Source organism: Clarias gariepinus, chromosome 21, assembly GCF_024256425.1.
Source record: "Clarias gariepinus isolate MV-2021 ecotype Netherlands chromosome 21, CGAR_prim_01v2, whole genome shotgun sequence".
Lineage (NCBI taxonomy): Eukaryota > Metazoa > Chordata > Actinopteri > Siluriformes > Clariidae > Clarias > Clarias gariepinus.
In genome coordinates, this window is record NC_071120.1 from 7,471,170 (window position 1) to 7,490,952 (window position 19,783).

General features: G+C 39.7%; 2 protein-coding genes across 4 annotated transcripts; both read left to right on the forward strand.

Moving 5' to 3' along the window:
• Nucleotides 1–2,168: 2,168 nt before the first annotated feature.
• On the forward strand, nucleotides 2,169–9,227 carry oclnb (occludin b). Of its 2 annotated transcripts, none has more exons than XM_053480417.1 (9): nucleotides 2,169–2,249; nucleotides 2,753–2,815; nucleotides 2,906–3,575; nucleotides 3,663–3,827; nucleotides 4,536–4,654; nucleotides 7,080–7,181; nucleotides 8,590–8,761; nucleotides 8,881–8,922; nucleotides 9,021–9,227. In XM_053480417.1, the coding sequence occupies exons 2-9, from the start codon at nucleotides 2,778–2,780 to the stop codon at nucleotides 9,117–9,119; spliced, it is 1,407 nt and encodes a 468-aa protein (XP_053336392.1). In that variant the 5' UTR covers nucleotides 2,169–2,249; nucleotides 2,753–2,777; the 3' UTR covers nucleotides 9,120–9,227. The 2 variants fall into 2 exon arrangements, with proteins under 2 accessions (XP_053336392.1, XP_053336393.1); XM_053480418.1 differs by having other exon boundaries at nucleotides 2,188–2,249; nucleotides 2,756–2,815.
• Nucleotides 9,228–11,111: 1,884 nt separating this feature from the next.
• On the forward strand, nucleotides 11,112–18,373 carry gtf2h2 (general transcription factor IIH, polypeptide 2). 2 transcript variants are annotated; one of them, XM_053481024.1, is made up of 15 exons: nucleotides 11,112–11,305; nucleotides 13,333–13,410; nucleotides 13,504–13,540; nucleotides 13,654–13,740; nucleotides 13,875–13,925; nucleotides 14,010–14,064; nucleotides 14,907–15,012; nucleotides 15,368–15,458; nucleotides 15,542–15,629; nucleotides 15,712–15,819; nucleotides 16,413–16,476; nucleotides 16,629–16,735; nucleotides 16,886–16,988; nucleotides 17,597–17,636; nucleotides 17,774–18,373. In XM_053481024.1, the coding sequence occupies exons 1-15, from the start codon at nucleotides 11,250–11,252 to the stop codon at nucleotides 17,882–17,884; spliced, it is 1,182 nt and encodes a 393-aa protein (XP_053336999.1). In that variant the 5' UTR covers nucleotides 11,112–11,249; the 3' UTR covers nucleotides 17,885–18,373. The 2 variants fall into 2 exon arrangements, with proteins under 2 accessions (XP_053336999.1, XP_053337000.1); XM_053481025.1 differs by lacking the exon at nucleotides 17,597–17,636.
• The last annotated feature ends 1,410 nt before the right edge of the window (nucleotides 18,374–19,783 follow it).

Sequence of the window (19,783 nt, forward strand, 5' to 3'; positions counted from 1 at the left end):
GTTTATGATACACTCAAAAGGTGTACAATATGTATTTAGGGTACCATCTCAAATAGTGTGTGCCCTTTTCTGCTTTTTGTTTTGTGTTATGAATTTAAAGTAGAAGTGGGTGTAGTGTGTGTGAGTGAGACTGGGAGTATTTTAGTGTGTAGGTGTATTTGGGTGTGAGGTAAATGGTTATGAAAGTAAGAGGAAGCATGTTTGTTCTGCAAGAAATATCTGATAATATCTGTCATCAGGAACATCAAAAAGAAAAAAAAAACAGACCAGGTTTTACCAGGTGTAGGGTGGGAATACAGACTAGATCCCACATTCACACACATACACATATTCACACTCAGGGGTAATTTAGCCTATCGATCAGCCTGCCATATCTATGGGTAGTTAAAGGAAACCAGGGAACTCAGAGGAAACCAATAGCGACTAGCAAAAGACGATAACAACAGATTGTTTTTTTGAATAATTTTTTTTATCAGGATTTAAAAAAAAAAAAAAAAAAAGGTTTTTAAGATTTAAATATTTTGGAAAATTAGCACTGGATATTTTAAAGCATCTACAGTAAGCTTTATTTCTATTTGTGTATGAATAATTAGGATTCAATTATTTATCTCATGTGTACATTACCACACAGTTACATATATATATATTTTAGAAAGCTGGGTCAGAGCGCAAAGCAGGGTTAGCCAGGATACTGCGCCCTATAGGGCACATAGAGTTAGGGACCTTGCTCAAGGGCTCAAAAGTGGCAAATTACCGGTGCTGGACCTTCTGATCGGTAATACAGAGCCTTAACTATTTTACCCCACCACTGCCTCCTGATAATTATTAGTAAATGTTCACACAAAATGTATGTACATTTCTGGGTCCAGGGTTTATGTATAACTTCAGCATTTATTTCATTTTATCACATATACATTACGGCACAGTAAAATTCTTTATTCTTTGGATATGCCAGCTAGGAGGCTGGGGTCAGAGCGCAGGGTTGAGGGCCTTTCTCGAGGGCCCTGGTGGTCCTGGGGCTTGAAGCATTGACCTTTTTTTGATCAGCAACTCAGACCCGTAACACACTGAGCCCACACTGTCCTGGATCTGAAATTGTAATTTTCACATATCCTAGTTAGGGAGCTGGGGTCAGAGGGGGGGTCAGCCAGGATATAGGGATCAACAAATGACAACATGCCGTTTGCTGGGTCTTAAATCCCTGAGCTGATCAGAAGCTTAGCAACCGACAGCTGTAACAGTTTCTGCTACTACTGCCATATAAATATGTGGTGCTGTATATATAATGGTGACTATTTATTCCCATTTTTACAGCTGTTGTAGGATCTTCAGTGAACATTCTCACTACGGGTAATTTGGAATGCCAATTAATTTAATCTGCATGAACCCGGACCAAGGCGACAGTGCTAACCACTACACCACATAACCACTATGTGTGTGTGTGTGTGTGTGTGCATGTCTGTGTGTGTGTGGAGTTTGTATGTTCTTCCTGTGGTTTCCTACATGTAATCCAGTTGGCTTCCACAGTTTGCTAATTACATGCAGATCTGTGGCATTCCCAAATTGTCCACAGTGTGTGAATGGGAATAAGTTCAAATTCAAATTCAAAATACTAATTCTAATTTAAATTTCATTTGTCACATACATAGCTATACACAGTACGATATGCAGTGAAATGCTTACACAACCGCCCATGACCTTAAAATGTAAAAACAGTTACAATATATAACATACTATATATAACAATATATAAACAGTACAAAATATTTAAAAAACTTAAAAAAACATATATCAGAAATATAAAAAAAAACATCTGTAGAATGAGAAAAAAAATATATAACATGAATTTAAATAGAAATAAGTGGAAATGTCCAGGAAGTGTGCAAATATGCACAATAAATATAATGGTGACCAGTGGCTTTCACATATGAGTTTCTTTTGACTTGTTCACATGAAAATTACAACACACGGCACATGAGGAAAACATTTTATCAATTGTTGAAACGAGTGTGTGGGGAAATAAACAGAGATGGAGATGAACGCGATGATGCGCATGCGCAGTGGTGTACGTTCGCGCGCTCCCTCAGCGCTTTATAAAGGGATGCGGCCGGGTTGAGAGGGCGTGGCTTGAGTTGTGTACCTGTACACCTGCTGCGCGCGCGGCTCATCAGAGAGAGAGCGAGTGAGAGCGCGTGAGAGAGTTCTGTCGGTTTGCTCGGGCACGCGGAGTCTGTAGAGGAGGTCAACAGGTGAGTCATCATTTTTGTTACTCGATTTAATTTGGATTTCGGATAAATTTAAGGTAATAAGTCATAAATAAATAAATAAATCCCAAATGATGGATAAGACGTAATAGGGAAACAAGAAGACACGGAGTCTCGGAGACATATTATAAAGCATATTCTTGCTCTTTTTCCCCCCATATTTCTTAAAGTGTGTTTGTGAGCACGTGACCACATGCATCGGTCGATTCTTTCAGCGTCCGGATCCATAAAGAACTTTAAAAGAGCCTCCGCGTGCTACACACTGTGTCGCGAGACTGAAATCATCTTTCCATCAGCTATGCAAAACTCTGTGGCTGCGATGGAAAACAAGTCCTTCAGTAGTGTAGTGTTATTACATAGGCAGTATGGTCTATCTGGTCTTAATTACTAACTTTAATGTGGTTTAAAATGAGCAGTGTTACTTCTGCACTGTGTCTATCTGTCTATATTATTTATTTATTTACTTACTTATTTACATGTCTCTGTAGCAGGACTACCTAAAGAGACGCCACCATGCCGTACCATAAACACAGCAGCAGCAGTAAGCGGACGTAAGTTGTGAATATAAATTTAAAATTATTAATATGTTTGTCATTTAGGAGAGAAAATGCTTTTAAGTGATTCATGTTCTCATTCCTTAGTCCAAACCGGATGTCTCAGCACACGTTATCGCAGTACCCAGATGAAAAAATGCTCACCTTCTACCGCTGGACATCGCCACCCGGCGTGATGAAGATCTTGAGCATTATCCTCATCATCATGTGCGTGGGAGTGTTTGTGTGCGTGGCGTCCACGCTGGTGTGGGACTATGACATGGAAGGCATGGGCATGAACATGGGCATGGGAATGGGTGGCGGGGCGTACGGTGGAAGTGGAGGATACGCTGGGTCGTACGGCACTGGTATGGGAGGCGGGTACGGAGGAAGCTACGGCGGCTACGGCGGATACGGCGGCTACGGCGGATATTACATCAACCCCCTGACGGGCAAGGGGTTCATGATCGCCATGGCCGTGATCGTGTTCATCGCCGTGCTCGTCATCTTCATCCTCGTGATTTCCAGGCAGAACGCAGCCAGGTCGCCCAAGTTCTACCTGGCGAGTATCATCATATCAGCCATCTTGGCTTTTCTCATGCTCATCGCCAGCATCGTCTACCTGGTGGCAGTCAACCCCATGGCGCAGGGTAGCGGCTCCATGATGTACAACATGATGTGGCAGCTGTGCGCGCAGTACCAGAACCAGCCCCAGATGTCGACAGGACTCTTTATCAACCAGTACATGTACCACTACTGTGTGGTAGACCCTCAGGAGGTGAGCACTTTAATTTGAGGGGTTAAACACACATACACACCCAGGTCATGATTATTCACTTTAAATCTTGCTTCTTCCTTTTTCCAGGTTGTTGCTATCGTTTTGGGATTCCTGGTGGCCATAGGACTGATCATCCTGATGGTGTTTGCCATTAAAACCCGTTCCCAGATGTACCGGTATGGAAGACACCGTGTGCTCTGGGAGGAACCCCGTCCTTTAAACGACGGCCTTTCTCATGGCGTCGAAAAATGGGTGAGTAGAATGCAGTGTGATCCTTCATGCTTATTAGCGCTCAACAATGATGTTTATTGGAAGGCATCATTATTTCTGGGTGTGTCCAAGGTGCCAAAATGGCTCTTCGATGACTTGCTTTACCATTACTTGCAATCTGTAAGAGCAGATGTTGCTTTGAAGTTAAAACAGCATGGGTCTGTTAAACAGTAAACCTGCTGCACTAAGAGAAGGTTCATTTAAATTCTTCACATATTTACTATAGACCGAGGCAGCACTCAGGCTTGAGAGCATTTCCTGGCCAGTGAAAGCTGTGGACATTTCTTCGTGGTGCTTTGTTCTGGTATCTGCATATAGTAACCGGAGGAACTGGTTATACCACGGGTACTTTTGTATTGTTTACCATTGAGAGAGGGAGTGAGGCAGAGAGAGAGAGAGATATGTTGACAACAAAGAAAAAGAAATCAGCTCTCTGTCAAAGCAGCAGCGTTGATGACTTAAAGACAGGAAAGGCTGTTCATGCACGTATTAATTTTCTGTGCCGATGAAAAAGTTCGTTAAGTTTTTTTTAAGGATGTCTTGGTAGCATCTAAAGAATATTCCATAAAAAACATCCCATGATCTTTCTACTAATCAGATCTTGTTTAGTAAACAGAGTAAATCGGGTCACTGGGCGCTCAGAGGCAGGGTTGGACGAGGGTTTATAATCTGTTTAAACTCTGTTCTCAGGTGACTGATGTGTCTGGGGAGCCAGAGGCTTATGTGAATGACCACAACGATTACATCGTCAGTTCACGGAATTACACTGAACAAGCCCGTGATGTGTCGAAACCACTCTATCTGCCTGGGTGAGTGAGTGTGTGTGTATGGGTGTGGGTGTGTGTGTGTACACCCGCACTGATCACAGCCCTATGTTTAGGGAGAGACTTGGGGAGGAGCAAGTTACACTGAGTTTTTGCACGTCAGTTTGGTTTTGACCCTTCCCACCCACAATGTAGCGTGTAAATATTATTGTAATTGTACACAGTATAATGGTATTAACTCACCACCACTGTCAGAGCACAAAGGTGTTACATAACCAGGGAAAGAAGCACTTGGGACGTACACATGGAGTGAAGATGTGCAGAAATGTACTGCTAAAAAAAAAAAAGGCTTAATATTTTGTTGGACTAAATTTTTGCTTTGATTACTGCACACACTCGCTGTGTCATCGATTCAATGAGCTTATTCAATGTCGCAAAATCAATTTCTGTCCGGAGTGGCATTAATTTTTCTCCAATATCTTGTATTTTCTGGTCACACAAAATTAAAAAAAATAATCAATTGATTAAAAAACCTGGTCATTCAGTATATTCAGGTCATCATCTGAACTCATTTTTGGACACATAATCTTGCTGAGTAGGCATCACTTCCTTGACCTTTCTTTACTGATGCATAATCGCTCTGGAACAGGTTTCCATTTTTTATGCTTTCTGGTAAACTGAAGCCTTTTCCCGATTACTCTCACTGATGAGTGGTTTTCCTAAGCCTACGCAGCTGTTTATTCTCAGTCCTTTTAGTTCTCTTTACATTGTGCCTGTGGAAATGCGTTTAATTTCACTATTAAACATAACTTTAAGTTAATTTCCCATTAGCTCATTCTTATTTTTATTTGTCCACATTTCTTCTTTGAAGCTGAAGGTTCACCACTTACCATCGAGGTGTTAATAAAGTGGTTTTCACATTATTCTTCTTTCCCAATTTTAATTGTTTTAGCATTTTCTTAATTGTTTTGATGCAGAACAATAATTTGACCCTTGACTGCTTTAGTTAGGGCTAAATAACTTTTTGCAGATGAAACATATTAGTCCCAGTACTGTAATTATCCAAGGCTTTTAACTGTTTACTTAGTTAAAGTGTTAAGTGCCTTTCTTTTTTCTTTCTTTTTTTTCGGAAGCAGTGTATATTTTGTGTGATAAAAAAAAAAATTGTCATAAATAATTTAAAAAGATATATGAGAAAGCTTTGCAGTACTTCAAACACTAACAAGAATCCATTATCAAACATTATTCTCGTATGAATGGATACCCAAATATGATTTATTAATTTTTAAAATAAGAAAGTCCACCAAAATAAATTCTCTGCATGTCTCAGACAAATTGGATCTCTTAACATGGGTCTAGAGTGAGCACCGGAATGTGGAGAGCCTGCGTTTATTCTTCAAACATGAATATCCGGTTCCACTGGAAGTGTAAGCATATGAGCGTTTACTATCAACACACTGAGGTCTCAGAACAAGTGCTTTTATTCAATCCTGCAGTACAATCTGAGCTGCTGATATCGAAAAACTAATCAACACCTTTTGACAGATCAGAATCCAGAGTCGTATAGCTGTGATTATAGTCAGTACGACTCGGTTGTGAATGAACATCGTGCTAATTGCAGTTCCTAAGCTGTACATAATGTTACATAATGGTAGAAGGTAAGGAATGTTGCACAATGAGTTGAAGCTGATTAGTCACTCTCGCTTTAATCTTAAACTGCTCACTAATTACATCTTGTGAATTAAAACCGAATGTTGTGAATCACCTCCGCAGTAAAGAATTACCAAACCATAAACTAGTACGGCTTAATTATTAAAATTGTTTGTTTTAGAAAATTGGGTACGTCAGGATTATGAAGACGTTGAAGTCCAAATGGCGTCCATTGTTATTGCGTTACTTAATTTAACACTATAACTGTAATCATTCCTCATTCTGAAGGGACAGAAACAGTGAGACAGTGCGTCCTTCCTTCCTTCCTTCCTTAGTTAGAACTAGTCGTGTAACTAACAGCTATCCAATAATGTTTGGCACGAAACCTTTTATTTTCTCCTACTCATGTGTTTACTTTTGAACAATAACATTCTTGACATGACATAACTCTGTGTGCGGTCATGTGACTAGCCTGTACCGCTTCCTATGGAAAAAAAAAACTTATTCCTAACCAGTTTAAACCAGCTGTAAATAAAACAGACAAATGAATAATCATTGGTCTTTTATTATTATTTTGGAGAACAAAGGCATCTTCCTGACCGATCATGTGACCAGGTGCCCATAATTTGTTTGCACAGAAAAAATAACCATCTTTGTTTGAACGTTTCTACTGCATGCATTTATATACATGTATGTATATATATGTGTGTGTGTGTATATGTGTGTATATATATATATATATATATATATATATATATATATATATATATATATATATATATATATATAATTAATTTTTCATTTCTGTGTTTGTTCACAGAGACTCAGATACGACCAGCACGACCATCGTGTTAAAAGGCCGAGCGAGAGACTACGACACGGGAGACTCGGCAGACGAGCTGGACGACAGTGACTATGGCAGGCAAGAAGCTTTAAATGAAATGTCTTTAACATCGTCGTACTAGGTGTTCTCAATTACAGTGTAGTAGCTATAAACAAGTGTTCCTACATTAGTCTCTTGAAATAAGGGGGGGGGGAAGCAGCATATCATATCAGCCACAAAGGGTAAAAATGCTCTTCAAAACAAAATAATTGGTGTCTTTTCTTTTGTATTGGTGGCTTTCCTAATAGTCAAGTAGGCTTTTATTGTCATTCCAACCACATACAGTTCAGTACAGAGTGAAACGAAACAATGTTCCTCCAGGACCAAGGTGCCACTGTACATACATGCAACAAGATAAATTAACAACACAACTCTACTGGAACCATCTAGCTAACTACGAGACCTAATTAGCTGACTGGCTTAGCCTATAAACTAATATTGTGTTTATACTGGATTTCTCATACTGATTTTTTGATGATTTGGTGCCATCGTGATCAAACACGTCGAATGGTGAAGTTGCTTTAATTGTGGGTGTCTGTGAGGTATCTAACAGTGGGTAAGTGTTATGGAATGTGGCAGCTATAAAAGCATAATATTAGTTAAGATCAAGCATAGTTTCACGTTTGTGTATCGTGCACTTCCCAAAATATTAACTAGTTAGAAATTAAAGCTTAAACCAAAGCGACCCTAATCAAGCAGATGAATCTGAATGAAAAAACACAACCCTAACTAGTTAGATCTAAAACATTCATGTTAATGGACATATTTGTCATGAGTGTTTGAAGCCTCACCCTTTGAGTCAGTATGGACAAGCAGCCTTAGATTAAGTGATGATGATATCAAGTTTGAGGACCAGAGCCTGACGGAATTGCTGAGCGAGAAATATAATGCTTTCCAGATGCGACGCTGTTTGTTGCAGGCTGTGGCTTTTGTTGTGGATGTAGTAGACGATGCAGGCACCCACACTGCCATCAGGGTTTTTTTTATTTCATGTGTGGGATAGAAACCATACTGTATTCTTACAGGCTCTTCACGGACTTGTTTTAATTCCGTTATGACTTGGAAATAATCAACACGCGTTTTCTGTCAGCTCTTGTATTTCTTCATGAATGTGTGATGATGTCATCGCATCAGACATTAAACAATCCAATAACAAAGGTTTTAATCTGTTTTCTGAATACAGTTTAAACTCTCAGATTCATAGTGGTGTATAACTTTAACAGATGAGCATTTCCATGACTTCAGGACTTGTTGCTGTGTACAAAACCTAGTGCACTGTTTATTTGCTAAATTAAGCGCTGTATTTGCTTTAACAGTATTTGGGTCTAGAATTTGCTGTGAGAACCACAGGACTGTCTGATCCTCGAATTGAGTTTAAATTACCACATGAATCTGACCGATCTGATGATTTTCTGACATTTACGCTGTCTTTTCCTCTGTATCACAGTGAGTTCCCTCCCATCATGAACGTCAGCGAGAGAGGGGAATACAAGCGGCAGTTCGAACGCGATATGATGGAGTATAAGCGTCTGCAGGCTGAGCTCAACGACATCAACATGGGGCTGGCCGACGTTGACCGAGAGCTTGACGACCTTCAGGAGGGAAGCCCACAATTCCTGGTGAGTGGAATTAAAGATTACAGATCAGTGTATCTAACTGAATCACATGTGTGAACTTTAATAGCCATGTTTGCTCATTCTGGTCAATAAATATATTGTTTTCCACTTGTCCCAATCAGGATGCCATGGAGGTATACTCACGACTAAAGAGCTTAAAGCAGGTAAGACGTCCCAAAAGTGTTTTCTTCTCTTTTTACTATAGTTCTATAATCATGTTTAAGTTTGTCTCATGCCCTCTTTCATTTTGTGTCCCTCACAGTCCTCAGAATACAAGCTGAAGAAAAAGAGATCCAAAGAGCTGAAATCCAGACTCTCGTTGCTCAAGAAGAGGGTGAGCGATTACGACAGGAGAGCGTGAGCAGCTCGGGACATTGTTTTTTTGTTTTGTTTTCTGGTGTACCTCTCCATGCCATGTTTGTCGTCCATATTCAGGTCTCTCAGCTCATGTTTTTTTTTTTTTTTTTTTTTTTTTATGAACCTTTCGAGACGAAAACAATAAGCTTATTTTTTTTCATACATTTTTATACTACTATTGTAACAGTTTATTTTAATTTTTTATCTGATTTTATTTTGCCCATCTCTTTGCTTTTTGATAACCCTTGATGGATAAATGTGAAACCGTAACAAATTCTTCTTTGTTCTAAAGTTCAAGATTCCTGCTGTTTTATCAGGATGTGTGTATTCCATGCCTTCTGTGTATATATATTTTCTTTTCTTTTTTCTTTTTTTTATATATAAAAAAAGTAATAGAAGTACTAGTAGAAGTAAATTATGGGCTCATGCGGTCCAGCGCAATCACTTAGAAGTGCAGAAAGTTCCAGCTGCATAATCTTACTTTTGACAAAGACATTAAATCCAGGAAGCACTTTAAAGGTAAATCATCAGGCTTGTATGATCAACAAATACAAAATGTTCATACTGTACATGTGTGTGTATATATGGAAAGGAATAAAAGCTTGACATTTAAAACCCAGATGTAGATTTTTTTATTATTGTATTTTAACAATGACTGTCTTCTGTTTTGATTAGTCTAATATTCATATACAAATAAATATTAGACTCTATAATATTTTAGTTTTTATAACAGTTTTATTATTATCATATACTGTTGTAAAATTATTTTTCATTTAATGCATACTGTTACTTCAAAAGTCAAAAATGTTATTTTATGTACCTTCATATTTTTTATGCAGCCTTTTAAATACACATTGCTAATCTGTGTTCTGCACAAAGTTATTTTATCTGTTCTGCTCCAAATACGTTTGCATGTACATTCTGTATTGAACAAATGATTAAAATGTATTATTTTCTTGTTGTTTTTTTTCATGTGTTGTGAGGTGTTTTTTTTTTTTTTTTTTTTGTTCTTTAAGGAAGTGTATAAAAAATGCAATACCAAAATAAAATGTATATCTCAAATGAGTTAAATTAAAATGAATCTTTGTATTTCGGCTGTTCCCTTTCAGTGGTTGCCACAGCGAATCATCTGCCTCCGTCTAACCCTATCCTCTGCATCCTCTTCTCTCACACCAACTAACTTTGTCTTCTTTCACTGCATCCATAAATCTCCTCTTTGGTCTTCCTCTAGACCTCCTGCCTGGCAGTTCAAACCTCAGCATCTTTCTACCAATATATTCACCATATCTCCTCTGCACATGTCCAAACCACCTCAATCTGGCCTCTCTGACTTTATCTCCAAAACATCTAACATGGGTTGTCCCTCTGATGAACTCATTCTTGATCCTATCCATCCTTGTCACTCCCAAGGGGTACCTCAACATCTTCAGCTCTGCCTCCTGTCTTTTCTTCAGCTCCACTGTCTCTAAGCCGTAGAGCTTCGCTGGTCTCACCACTGTCCTGTACACCTTTCCTTTCATTCTCACTGACTCCATTTCTTTTTCTATCCAGACCATGGTAAAACAATTTAAATCCTTCTCCTAAGCTTCTTGCCTTGCCTAGACCCTTTCCACCAGGTCTCCAGGACACACAGTATATCCACCTTCCTTCTCTGCATCATATCAACCAACGTCGGATGCCCTTCCTGACACAACCCTCTGCATTTATCCAGACTTGGGACTGGCACAAGAAGACACTGGATTGCGCCCCCTGTGGTTGCATTGAGTTAAATAATAATCATTTAAAAAAATGTATTTTATATATAAAAAAACAGACCCGGAACTAAAAACGTTGCTTGTTTTAGTTCCGGCGGGAAGGTTTATGGAGCTGCACAAGCGCACGCGCACGAATGAAGCAGCCTTAGTTACACGGTTGCTAGAGCTGATTAGTCACTTTAATAAATCTTTGCGTTTGTTTACAGCACGTTTTTAATAAACAATTTTCTAAAATAAATTTTCATTTCTATTTTGGAGAATAATCTCCGCATGTGAAATTGTAAATGTGTTGTTTACTTCGTTGTTAATCTTAGCTAAACGCCGCGCGCGCGCCGGTTAGCATCGTTTATTTTTTGCTGCAGTTTAAAGTAAATAAAGTGATGGACGAGGAGCCGGAGAGAGCGAAGCGCTGGGAGGGAGGATACGAGCGGACATGGTGAGAGACCGACTCAACACCAGTTAGAGATTTCATATAAAATAATGTTTGTTTATGTTAATGAAATACTAACAGAGGGACGGGTTTAGGAAAGAGTTACTGTAAGTGTGTGATTAATTACACTAAAGCTCATCTTCATCACACACATTTATATTTATTTATTTAAAGGTTCGTCTGTCTGAACTCATAACCTTCTGTTCACCAGGACATCCAGCTCGAAATTATTCCCCCCCCCCTTAAAAATTATTATTTTTTCCCCCCAGAATGACTAACTTGCAGTTGTTTTGTAATAAACCAGTGAAAAAGGAGTAAATGTGTAAAGAGTGACACCTGGAGGTCCATCGGTTCTCAAAATGTACATTACATCTGTAAGAATGTGTGTTAAGGTGAAGTGAAGTCACTATAGCAAATTCAATGTGTTAATTTATAAACAGTGAAGTAACTGAACACAGACAGACAAGTCTGGTCCTGTGGACCCGCCCACCATTGGGCAGACTCTAATTAATATTAATGAGTTATTAATGATTAAGAGTCACGTGACAAGGGGTCAAACCATACAAGATGTCAGAAACCCAAATAAGTGAAGATTCTTCTTCAGATCCCATAAAAAGTTAGTGTGGGTAAAATTATAGTGAGGTCATAGGTCATGTGATTTCAGGGCCACAAAAGGTACACTGTGGCTAATTAGCATACCAAAAGTACAGGCTGCACAAAACAATTTCCACATAAAAAAAAAAAACATGTGGAAGTCTAAGGCAATAGCAGTATCATTCATCATTTTTATGATTATTCTTCTTTAATCAATCTTTAACTTACTCAACACAACTATATATATATATATAAACAATATAATATTTCTCCAAATTCAACACAAATGGCCCCTTTGAATGATCACTGAAGTTATTATTCACCCTCCTGAATCAGGTGTCGTCTCAAAGCACAGACTAGACGCCTCGGGTGTATTTGATTTAGAGCACGGCAGTAACCTGGACTTTATAAGAGGTTTGTGATGGAGACATTTGACTGCAGGTCAGAAATGGACAAGTCAAGAGTGATGTCCATAAAGTTAAGAGAAGAGATCATTGACTTTCACAAACAAGGACCAGGATCTTAAAATAGCAAATGTACTAAATGTTCTTAGAAAATACAGAAGGAAGTGAGTTTCACAAGTCCAGATCTAAAGGAACATTGGATTCACAACCTGGACGCGACAGAAAGTGGAAACTGTTTTGGAAATTGCTGGAAATCCCTCAACTGACTGCAAAAGACAATGAACTGTCGCTCTGCACTATACGGCTCATACTGAACACTGAAGGTCACCCCAGCACGTACCTCAGTACTGACCCTAAAACACCCTAAAATGCTTTAATTCAACTGTTGGCTTCAATGTGCTAAAACATTTGAGTATAAACAGAAGTTTGTGAATTCTGTTCTGTGGACTGAAACAAATCATGACCCTTTTGGGCCTGGCCCAACAGTATGTTTGGAGGATAAAGACTGGAGGCTGTGCTGTAAAGTCCATCCTGTCTACAGTGAAGCACGTGTGTGTGGTGGCTCGGTGACTCTTCATAATATGACAGAACACAAAAAAACTTAGGATTAATATATTATTAAATACGTCTTAATTATTGGTTTTGACTCACAGTTTTATATTCAAACCTGAACATGAGGTGCTGAGTGTCTGTATCTGTTTCCTCTTACCTCATATGAACACAACAGTAGGAAGATTAGTGATGTTAATGGTGTGTGTGTGTGTGTGTGTGTGTGTGCTAAAGACAAAGAAAATACGATTCACTTACATATTGCGATTCTTTTGCGACTCCTATGATTTCAAAAATGTTTTTAAAATGTATATATCTTCGTACAGCGGAACCTTGCCATATTTTATCTGGAGGTGCGTTTGTATTGCGATATGAATTTTCTTATAAGAAATAAATGCAGTATTCCCACCCTACGTCCAGCATTCCCCATGTCCACTGTAACCATGTAATGAAGCCACACTATTAACGCTTTGTTTTTGTCCTCAGGGAGGTGCTGAAGGAGGACGAGTCCGGCTCCCTGAAAGCCACCGTAGAGGACATTCTCTTCGAGGCCAAACGGAAGAGGTGAGACAAATGTGTGTGTGTATGCTGTGTATTATTCTAAACAGCACATGTGTTTGTGTGTGTGCACTGACGTGTAACATGTTTGTGTTGTAGAGTGTTCGAGAGTCGTGGGCAGGTTCGTCTGGGGATGGTGAGTTCACTCTCACGGTGTTCCTCTCATAGATAATGTTTCCCTGTAGTGTGTAGAGTGTTGTGTGATTCACTCCTGTGTGTGTGTGTGTGTGTGTGTGTGTGTGCGCGCAGATGCGTCACCTGTTCGTGGTGATCGACTCGTCTCGCACCATGGAGGACCAGGACCTGAAGCCCAACAGACTCACATCTACGCTGAAGGTCAGAACGAGTGAATACAGTTAAAATAATCCTCCTCTCTCTCACACACACACACACACACACACACACACACACACACACACACACACACACACACACACACACACTCTCTCATGCTCTGGTTTCCTCCTCAGCTCATGGAGTACTTTGTTGAAGAATACTTTGACCAGAACCCCATCAGTCAGGTGAGGTGTGGAGTCTCTACAGTGTAGTCACGTCTCTTCAACTCAGTCTCTCATCGCTGAGTTTCTCCTTTTTCTCTTCTGCAGATCGGAATCATCACCACCAAGAACAAACGAGCCGAGAAGCTCACTGACCTCGCAGGCAAGTAACAGAAACATAATAACATCATAACATCAACACTCACATTAACGCAGGTCCAGGCAAAGTAAAGCCTCCTGTACAATATAGAAGATAATATTATTATTATTATTATTATTATTATTAATAATGTAGCACCTTCCTTAGGTTAAAACACAACAAGGAAAGCAGAAAATAGAAATGTGCTAGAAATACACAATCATTCTCAAATAAATATCGAATAGAGAAATACTTTATCAAGTAAATAAAATTAAGTAAATGATGATGATGAATAGGGTGGGAAAAATAATTAAACTTAAATTCAATTAATTTAACCTATCAAAATCATTGAATTAATCAAATTAATTATTTTAAATATCAAGTAAAAAATATCACTAGTGATTAATAATAAAAAAGAAAAAAAATCGAATATTATTTACTACTACTTTAAAATTTTAGGCATAAAACACTAATGTAAAAAATACCTTTTTAAAACCATCTAAGCAAAAAGAATTATATACTTTTTTACCATTTTAAAATAATAATAATTAATTTTTATTTTATTAATTTTTTTTTATTTCCTCCCCCCTGGATGCATATTTACTTAAATTTGTATTAATGAGTGTAATGATTTAGTGGAAAATTATAACATATTAAATAAATAATAATACATAAAAAAAATTTTTTTTTTACATATCTAATGCTTTGACAGGATTTTTTGTACAAAAAAACAGAAAATTGAAATGCAGTAAAAATGTTGTCAAAGCATAATAATAAAAAAAAAATAAATCATAGCTTAAAGTTGCTCAGTATCTGATTTCAGCATCTGTATCTGATTTTCTCCTCCTGTGTTTTTATTCTTTCAGGAAATCCTAAGAAACACGTGACGGCCCTGAAGAAGGCGGTGGACGCGGGGTGTGTGGGCGAGCCGTCTCTCTACAACGCCCTCAACATGGCCATGCAGACGCTCAAGTGAGTGGGGAACCTCAGTGTGGTGTCTCACCTCAGACCAGAGCCGTGTGTGTGTGTGTGTGTGTGTGTGTGTGTGTGTGTGTGTGTGTGTGTGTGTGTGTGTGTGTGAGCCGCTCGAGGTCAATCGCTGACTCGGAGTAGAGTGTGTGTGTGTGTTTACTTCTTGCAGTGTAATTTAGTCCAAACTCCAGCATGGAGACCTGAGGGGTGTTGATGTGTGTGAACGCTGAGTTGAGTGTCTTTGATTCAGTTTAAAAAAAAACATCAGTGCGTCCAGTCATTAGTTTGTGTTTGCAGTCCCTCATGATTGTGTGTGTGTGTGTGTGTGTGTGTGTGTGTGTGTGTGTGTGTGTAGACACATGCCGGGACACACCAGCCGAGAGATCCTGGTCATCTTCAGCAGTCTGACCACCTGCGATCCAGCCAACATCTACGAGCTCATCAAGGTACAACAGCAGGAATGTTTTTAACCACTTTAAGACTCTCACCTGTCTCTCTGTCTAATCGAACGTCTTTTCTTTATAAACAGACTCTGAAATCCCTTAAAATCCGAGTGTCTGTGATCGGACTGTCTGCTGAGGTTCGGGTGTGTACCGTTCTCACCAGAGAAACAGGAGGTGTGTGTGTGTGTGTTTCTTTCTCATGACCTGCGTGTCCTCCTCATGACCTTCTCAGAGCCTAAACATGTGACTTTCACAGGAAGCTACAGTGTGATTCTGGACGAGAGCCACTTTAAGGAGCTGCTGACGTTTCACGTGAAGCCTCCACCTGCCAGCTCGTCCTCAGAGTGCTCGCTCATCCGCATGGGTAACACCACACACACACACACACACACACATTACACACCGTCACACGCTGAAGCCCCTGTGATTTAATCAGCAGTGTGTAGATCTGAGCAGGCGCAGTGAAGATGTTCTCTCTGCCCCATCATCAGGAGACTGCTAGTTCGATTCCCGAGTGACGCTGTAGCCTTGCACAGCCAGGGGTCTGGAGAGAGAGCTGATTGGCCGAGCCCTCTCGAGGGGTGGGATGGGGGAGGCACTTGGTGCTCTCGCATCAATCACGGCTCTACAGCCAATCAGAAAGCAGAAGGAGCCGATAGCGCTGTGTTACGCCTCTCTCTCAGATCAGATGAGAGTTTCATTTACAATAAAAGTAATAATAATTTTGACTTTAATTGGGTACAATTGTGTAATAATACTCACATCTACATGATATCTGGTGGACATATCAGGGTTTAAGGCTGAAGTTTGTGAGATTAAGGAGTAGTGGGGGTTCGCTTGCTGATGAGGATAGGCCACGCCTCCATGATGGTGATGGACAGGCTGAGAATACACACCTCCTTCAGGTAATGTGATTGATAAACTCAATGAGTCTCCATGTCCCTCTGCTCTCTGCAGGTTTCCCTCAGCACGTCATCGCTTCCGCGTCTGATCAGGACGCCAAACCGTCCTTCAGCATGTCGTAAGTCCACATGATCACATGATCACATCCTGAGCCAATCAGAGACTTAGTAATACTGTTACTAGAAGAAGAAAGCCCTAGTGTGTGTGTGTGTGTGTGTGTGTGTGTGTGTGTGTGTGTGTGTGTGTGTGTGTGTGTGTGCACTCATTTAGGCACTTGGAGAGTTCAGACGGAGGACCAGGACTCAGTCTCGGCGGTTACTTCTGTCCCCAGTGCAGAGGCAAATACACCGAGCTGCCTGTCGAGTGTAAAGTGTGTGGTACGTCCTGATAGTTAATACTGTGCTTACACACACACACACACACACACACACACACACACTCTGTCCCCAGAAACTGCTAATGTTCTCTGTATGAGCAGCTAACACTCTCTCTCTCTCTCTGTGTGTGTGTGTGTGTGTGTTGCTCAGGTCTGACGCTGGTCTCCGCCCCTCACCTGGCTCGGTCGTTTCATCACCTCTTTCCCCTTGAAGCGTTTCAAGAGCGCCCCCTGGAGGAGCACACAGGAGACAGGTGAGTGTAGTAATTAAAACCCTCAGAGAGACACGTCCACACTCCTACAGGTCTGTTAGGGGACGGACGGAGCGTCTGGGACGGTGTGTAGGGGCTGAAGAAGGACACTTACTACTTTTTTAAACATGCTGTCTGTGCTTTCTAACGTTTAATATCTGGTACACAATGATCGTCCCGGTACTGAACACATGATGATGATGATGATTCAAAATTCTAATTTTATTCGTCACATAAACAGTCACACACAGTCACGATATGCAGTGAAACACTTAAACAAGATTATTAATAGGAAATAAACAGAGAATAAATTAAGAAATAAAATATAGAAAAACTTTAGCTAAGGAAATTATAGCTATATTAACTACAACAAAATATAGGAAAACCGTAGCTCTACAAATACGGAAACAAAACTCTGTACAAATATAGAAAATTTTAGTGTGGAGATAAAAAGAATTTAAATAGAAATGTCCAGGCAGTGCGAATGTGCACGAATGTGTTAATGTGTAATGAACAAAAATGAAAGAAATATGTGCATGAAGATGTGCAGTGTCCATAAGTGTCCATAAGTGTCCAGACTAAGTCTAATGATGACTTTTCTCCTCGTTCAGGTTCTGTCAGGCCTGTCAAGGACAGCTGAAGGACAAAAGTGTGAGTTTTACTCAATGATTATTTTATTTATATTATATCACGATTCTGATCTTCCCTTAATTATATCACCCGTCTCTCTCCCTCTCTCTCTGTCTCTGTGTCTCTCTCTCTGTGTCTCTCTCTCTGTCTCTCTGCAGGTGTTCACGTGTCCGGTGTGTGCGAGTGTTTTCTGTGTGGAGTGTGACATATTTATTCACGACACGCTGCACTGTTGTCCATGCTGTATACAGAGACAGGACACGTCCTGAGGACACACACACACAGAGAGAGAACTCTCAGCACTTTCTTCTGCTTTGACTCGATCCTCCTCTACTCAGTGTGTCAGAGTTTGAATGAAAAAGATAATTACATAACATCTCACACACACACACACCTTGCAGCATCATACACACTTGCAGATCATGACTAGCATTGAGAAAGCAGTGTGTAGGTTTCTCGTCCTGTTGAATTGTGTTTACTGGCTTCAACACCAAAAGTATTGGGGCACCCAGCGTTCACAGCCCTGATCAGTCGGTCTGGAGTTGTTACAGGAGTATAATTTGCCTTTTGTCCATGAGTGTCTGTGAGAGAGGACAGGTAGCTCCTCCTGGTGGGTGGGACACAAATTACCTGGACAATAAGATCATCATGATTTAAACATTGACACACAATTATGTAATTGTAATAAATAGTGCGCTAAAGAGCTGTAGACCTGTTAACCATTTAAAGAACTGATATAAATGTTTATATTTTTCTAACAGTGTGTGTTTGATTATTTCCTTATTACAGCAAATATACTACACTCCAGCAATTTAACAAGAACTACAACTGAACTTTTTAAAAATTATTATTATTATTAATCATGGATTTAAAAACACAGTTGTATCAGTCCATAGGCTTGTACTGTAACACTGTACTTTAAATGTGGTTAATTTTTATCACACAGTGCTTTCTTTCCAGATGTGCATCCTGTAAAAACTCCTGACGTGATACTGACAGATACTGACGAAAAAAAGATAAGACAAAGTTGGATTGGAAGGTTTAAAATCAAAGTCATGTCCAAAGATATGCAGGTTAGGCTAATTGGTGTTCCCAAATTGCCCCGAGTGTGTGTATGTGTGTGTGTGTGTGTGTCCTGTGATGGATTGGCACCCTCTCCAGGGTGTACCCTGCCTGACCTAAGTCTCCTGGGATAGGCTCCAGGTCCCCACAGCCCTGAATACAGGATAAAGCGGTATAGAAGATGAGTGAGTGAGGTAAATTCTTGGTTTTGTCGTCTATTTCGAGATCGTTACAGCAGAGATTAAAGCTAAATGTAATAGTTTCTCTGTTTTCATTGCAACATTAAAATTGTAAATTATGTTTCATGTGTGGATGGATGTCACGATCCAAACATTCAAAGGAAAAGTCAGTGTCTCTGTCCAGCAAGCACGCCTTATTGTGTTCCAATGTTTATGCAGCTGACTGAAATCAGACTGTGCCATGTCTCAGACTGAGCTGCTGTGTATTTTGACTGTTTTAAGACAGTGCCGCATCTTTTGCATGTTCTACTGTTATTTTAAATGAAGGAGTCACTATAGAGACACCGATGTGGCGCTCTTGTGTTCTCCCTTGTGCATGGGAGTTTCGCAGAGATGGAAATTGAAACTTTCCAGAACGACTGAGGATGTTGAAACTTGGAGCTGTTGAGGTTCACAAGGAACAATTTGCAGGCACAGAGCGCCATTACTTTTGCAACAACTTGAAACGTAGTATGAATCTTTCTGACACTTGAATTTAAGTTGCTTTAAAAACGAGTTGCTTTGGTTTAAGTATGTGATGGCAGTCAAACTGAGGCAGTTTTTTCAGGAAGTTCGACTGTATCTTGTCTCAGTCTTACACATGGATGTGCGCTGCTTGTAAGTTTAAATAAAGTAATTTGCTTATTAGCAAACTGTCTGGACCTTTGATCTTAAATAGAAATCAGATCTGCCCTCTCGAATATTAACTAAGTTGAATGTTAAGTAAATATTCAGTAAGAGTCTATGTACTGTATATCTTTTAATGATTAACTGTGGAAATTTTGCTTGTCCTGGTATTTTGAGTTGGTGTTGATGTCAGGGTTACACTTATATTTCTGCCTCATTTAGCATCATGTTAGATACTAGAAGTTAAACTCTGATGGGCCT

Bases quoted from the DNA above. Each gene is read 5' to 3' on its own strand.
- oclnb (XM_053480417.1), top strand. From the start codon at position 2,778: ATGCCGTACCATAAACACAGCAGCAGCAGTAAGCGGAC. The intron at 4,655-7,079 runs GTGAGTGAGTGT...GTTTGTTCACAG, and splicing joins AAACCACTCTATCTGCCTGG to AGACTCAGATACGACCAGCA. The intron at 8,923-9,020 runs GTAAGACGTCCC...TGTCCCTCACAG, and splicing joins GACTAAAGAGCTTAAAGCAG to TCCTCAGAATACAAGCTGAA.
- gtf2h2 (XM_053481025.1), top strand. From the start codon at position 11,250: ATGGACGAGGAGCCGGAGAGAGCGAAGCGCTGGGAGGGAGGATACGAG. The intron at 14,065-14,906 runs GCAAGTAACAGA...TTATTCTTTCAG, and splicing joins GAAGCTCACTGACCTCGCAG to GAAATCCTAAGAAACACGTG. The intron at 15,459-15,541 runs GTACAACAGCAG...CTTTATAAACAG, and splicing joins ACATCTACGAGCTCATCAAG to ACTCTGAAATCCCTTAAAAT.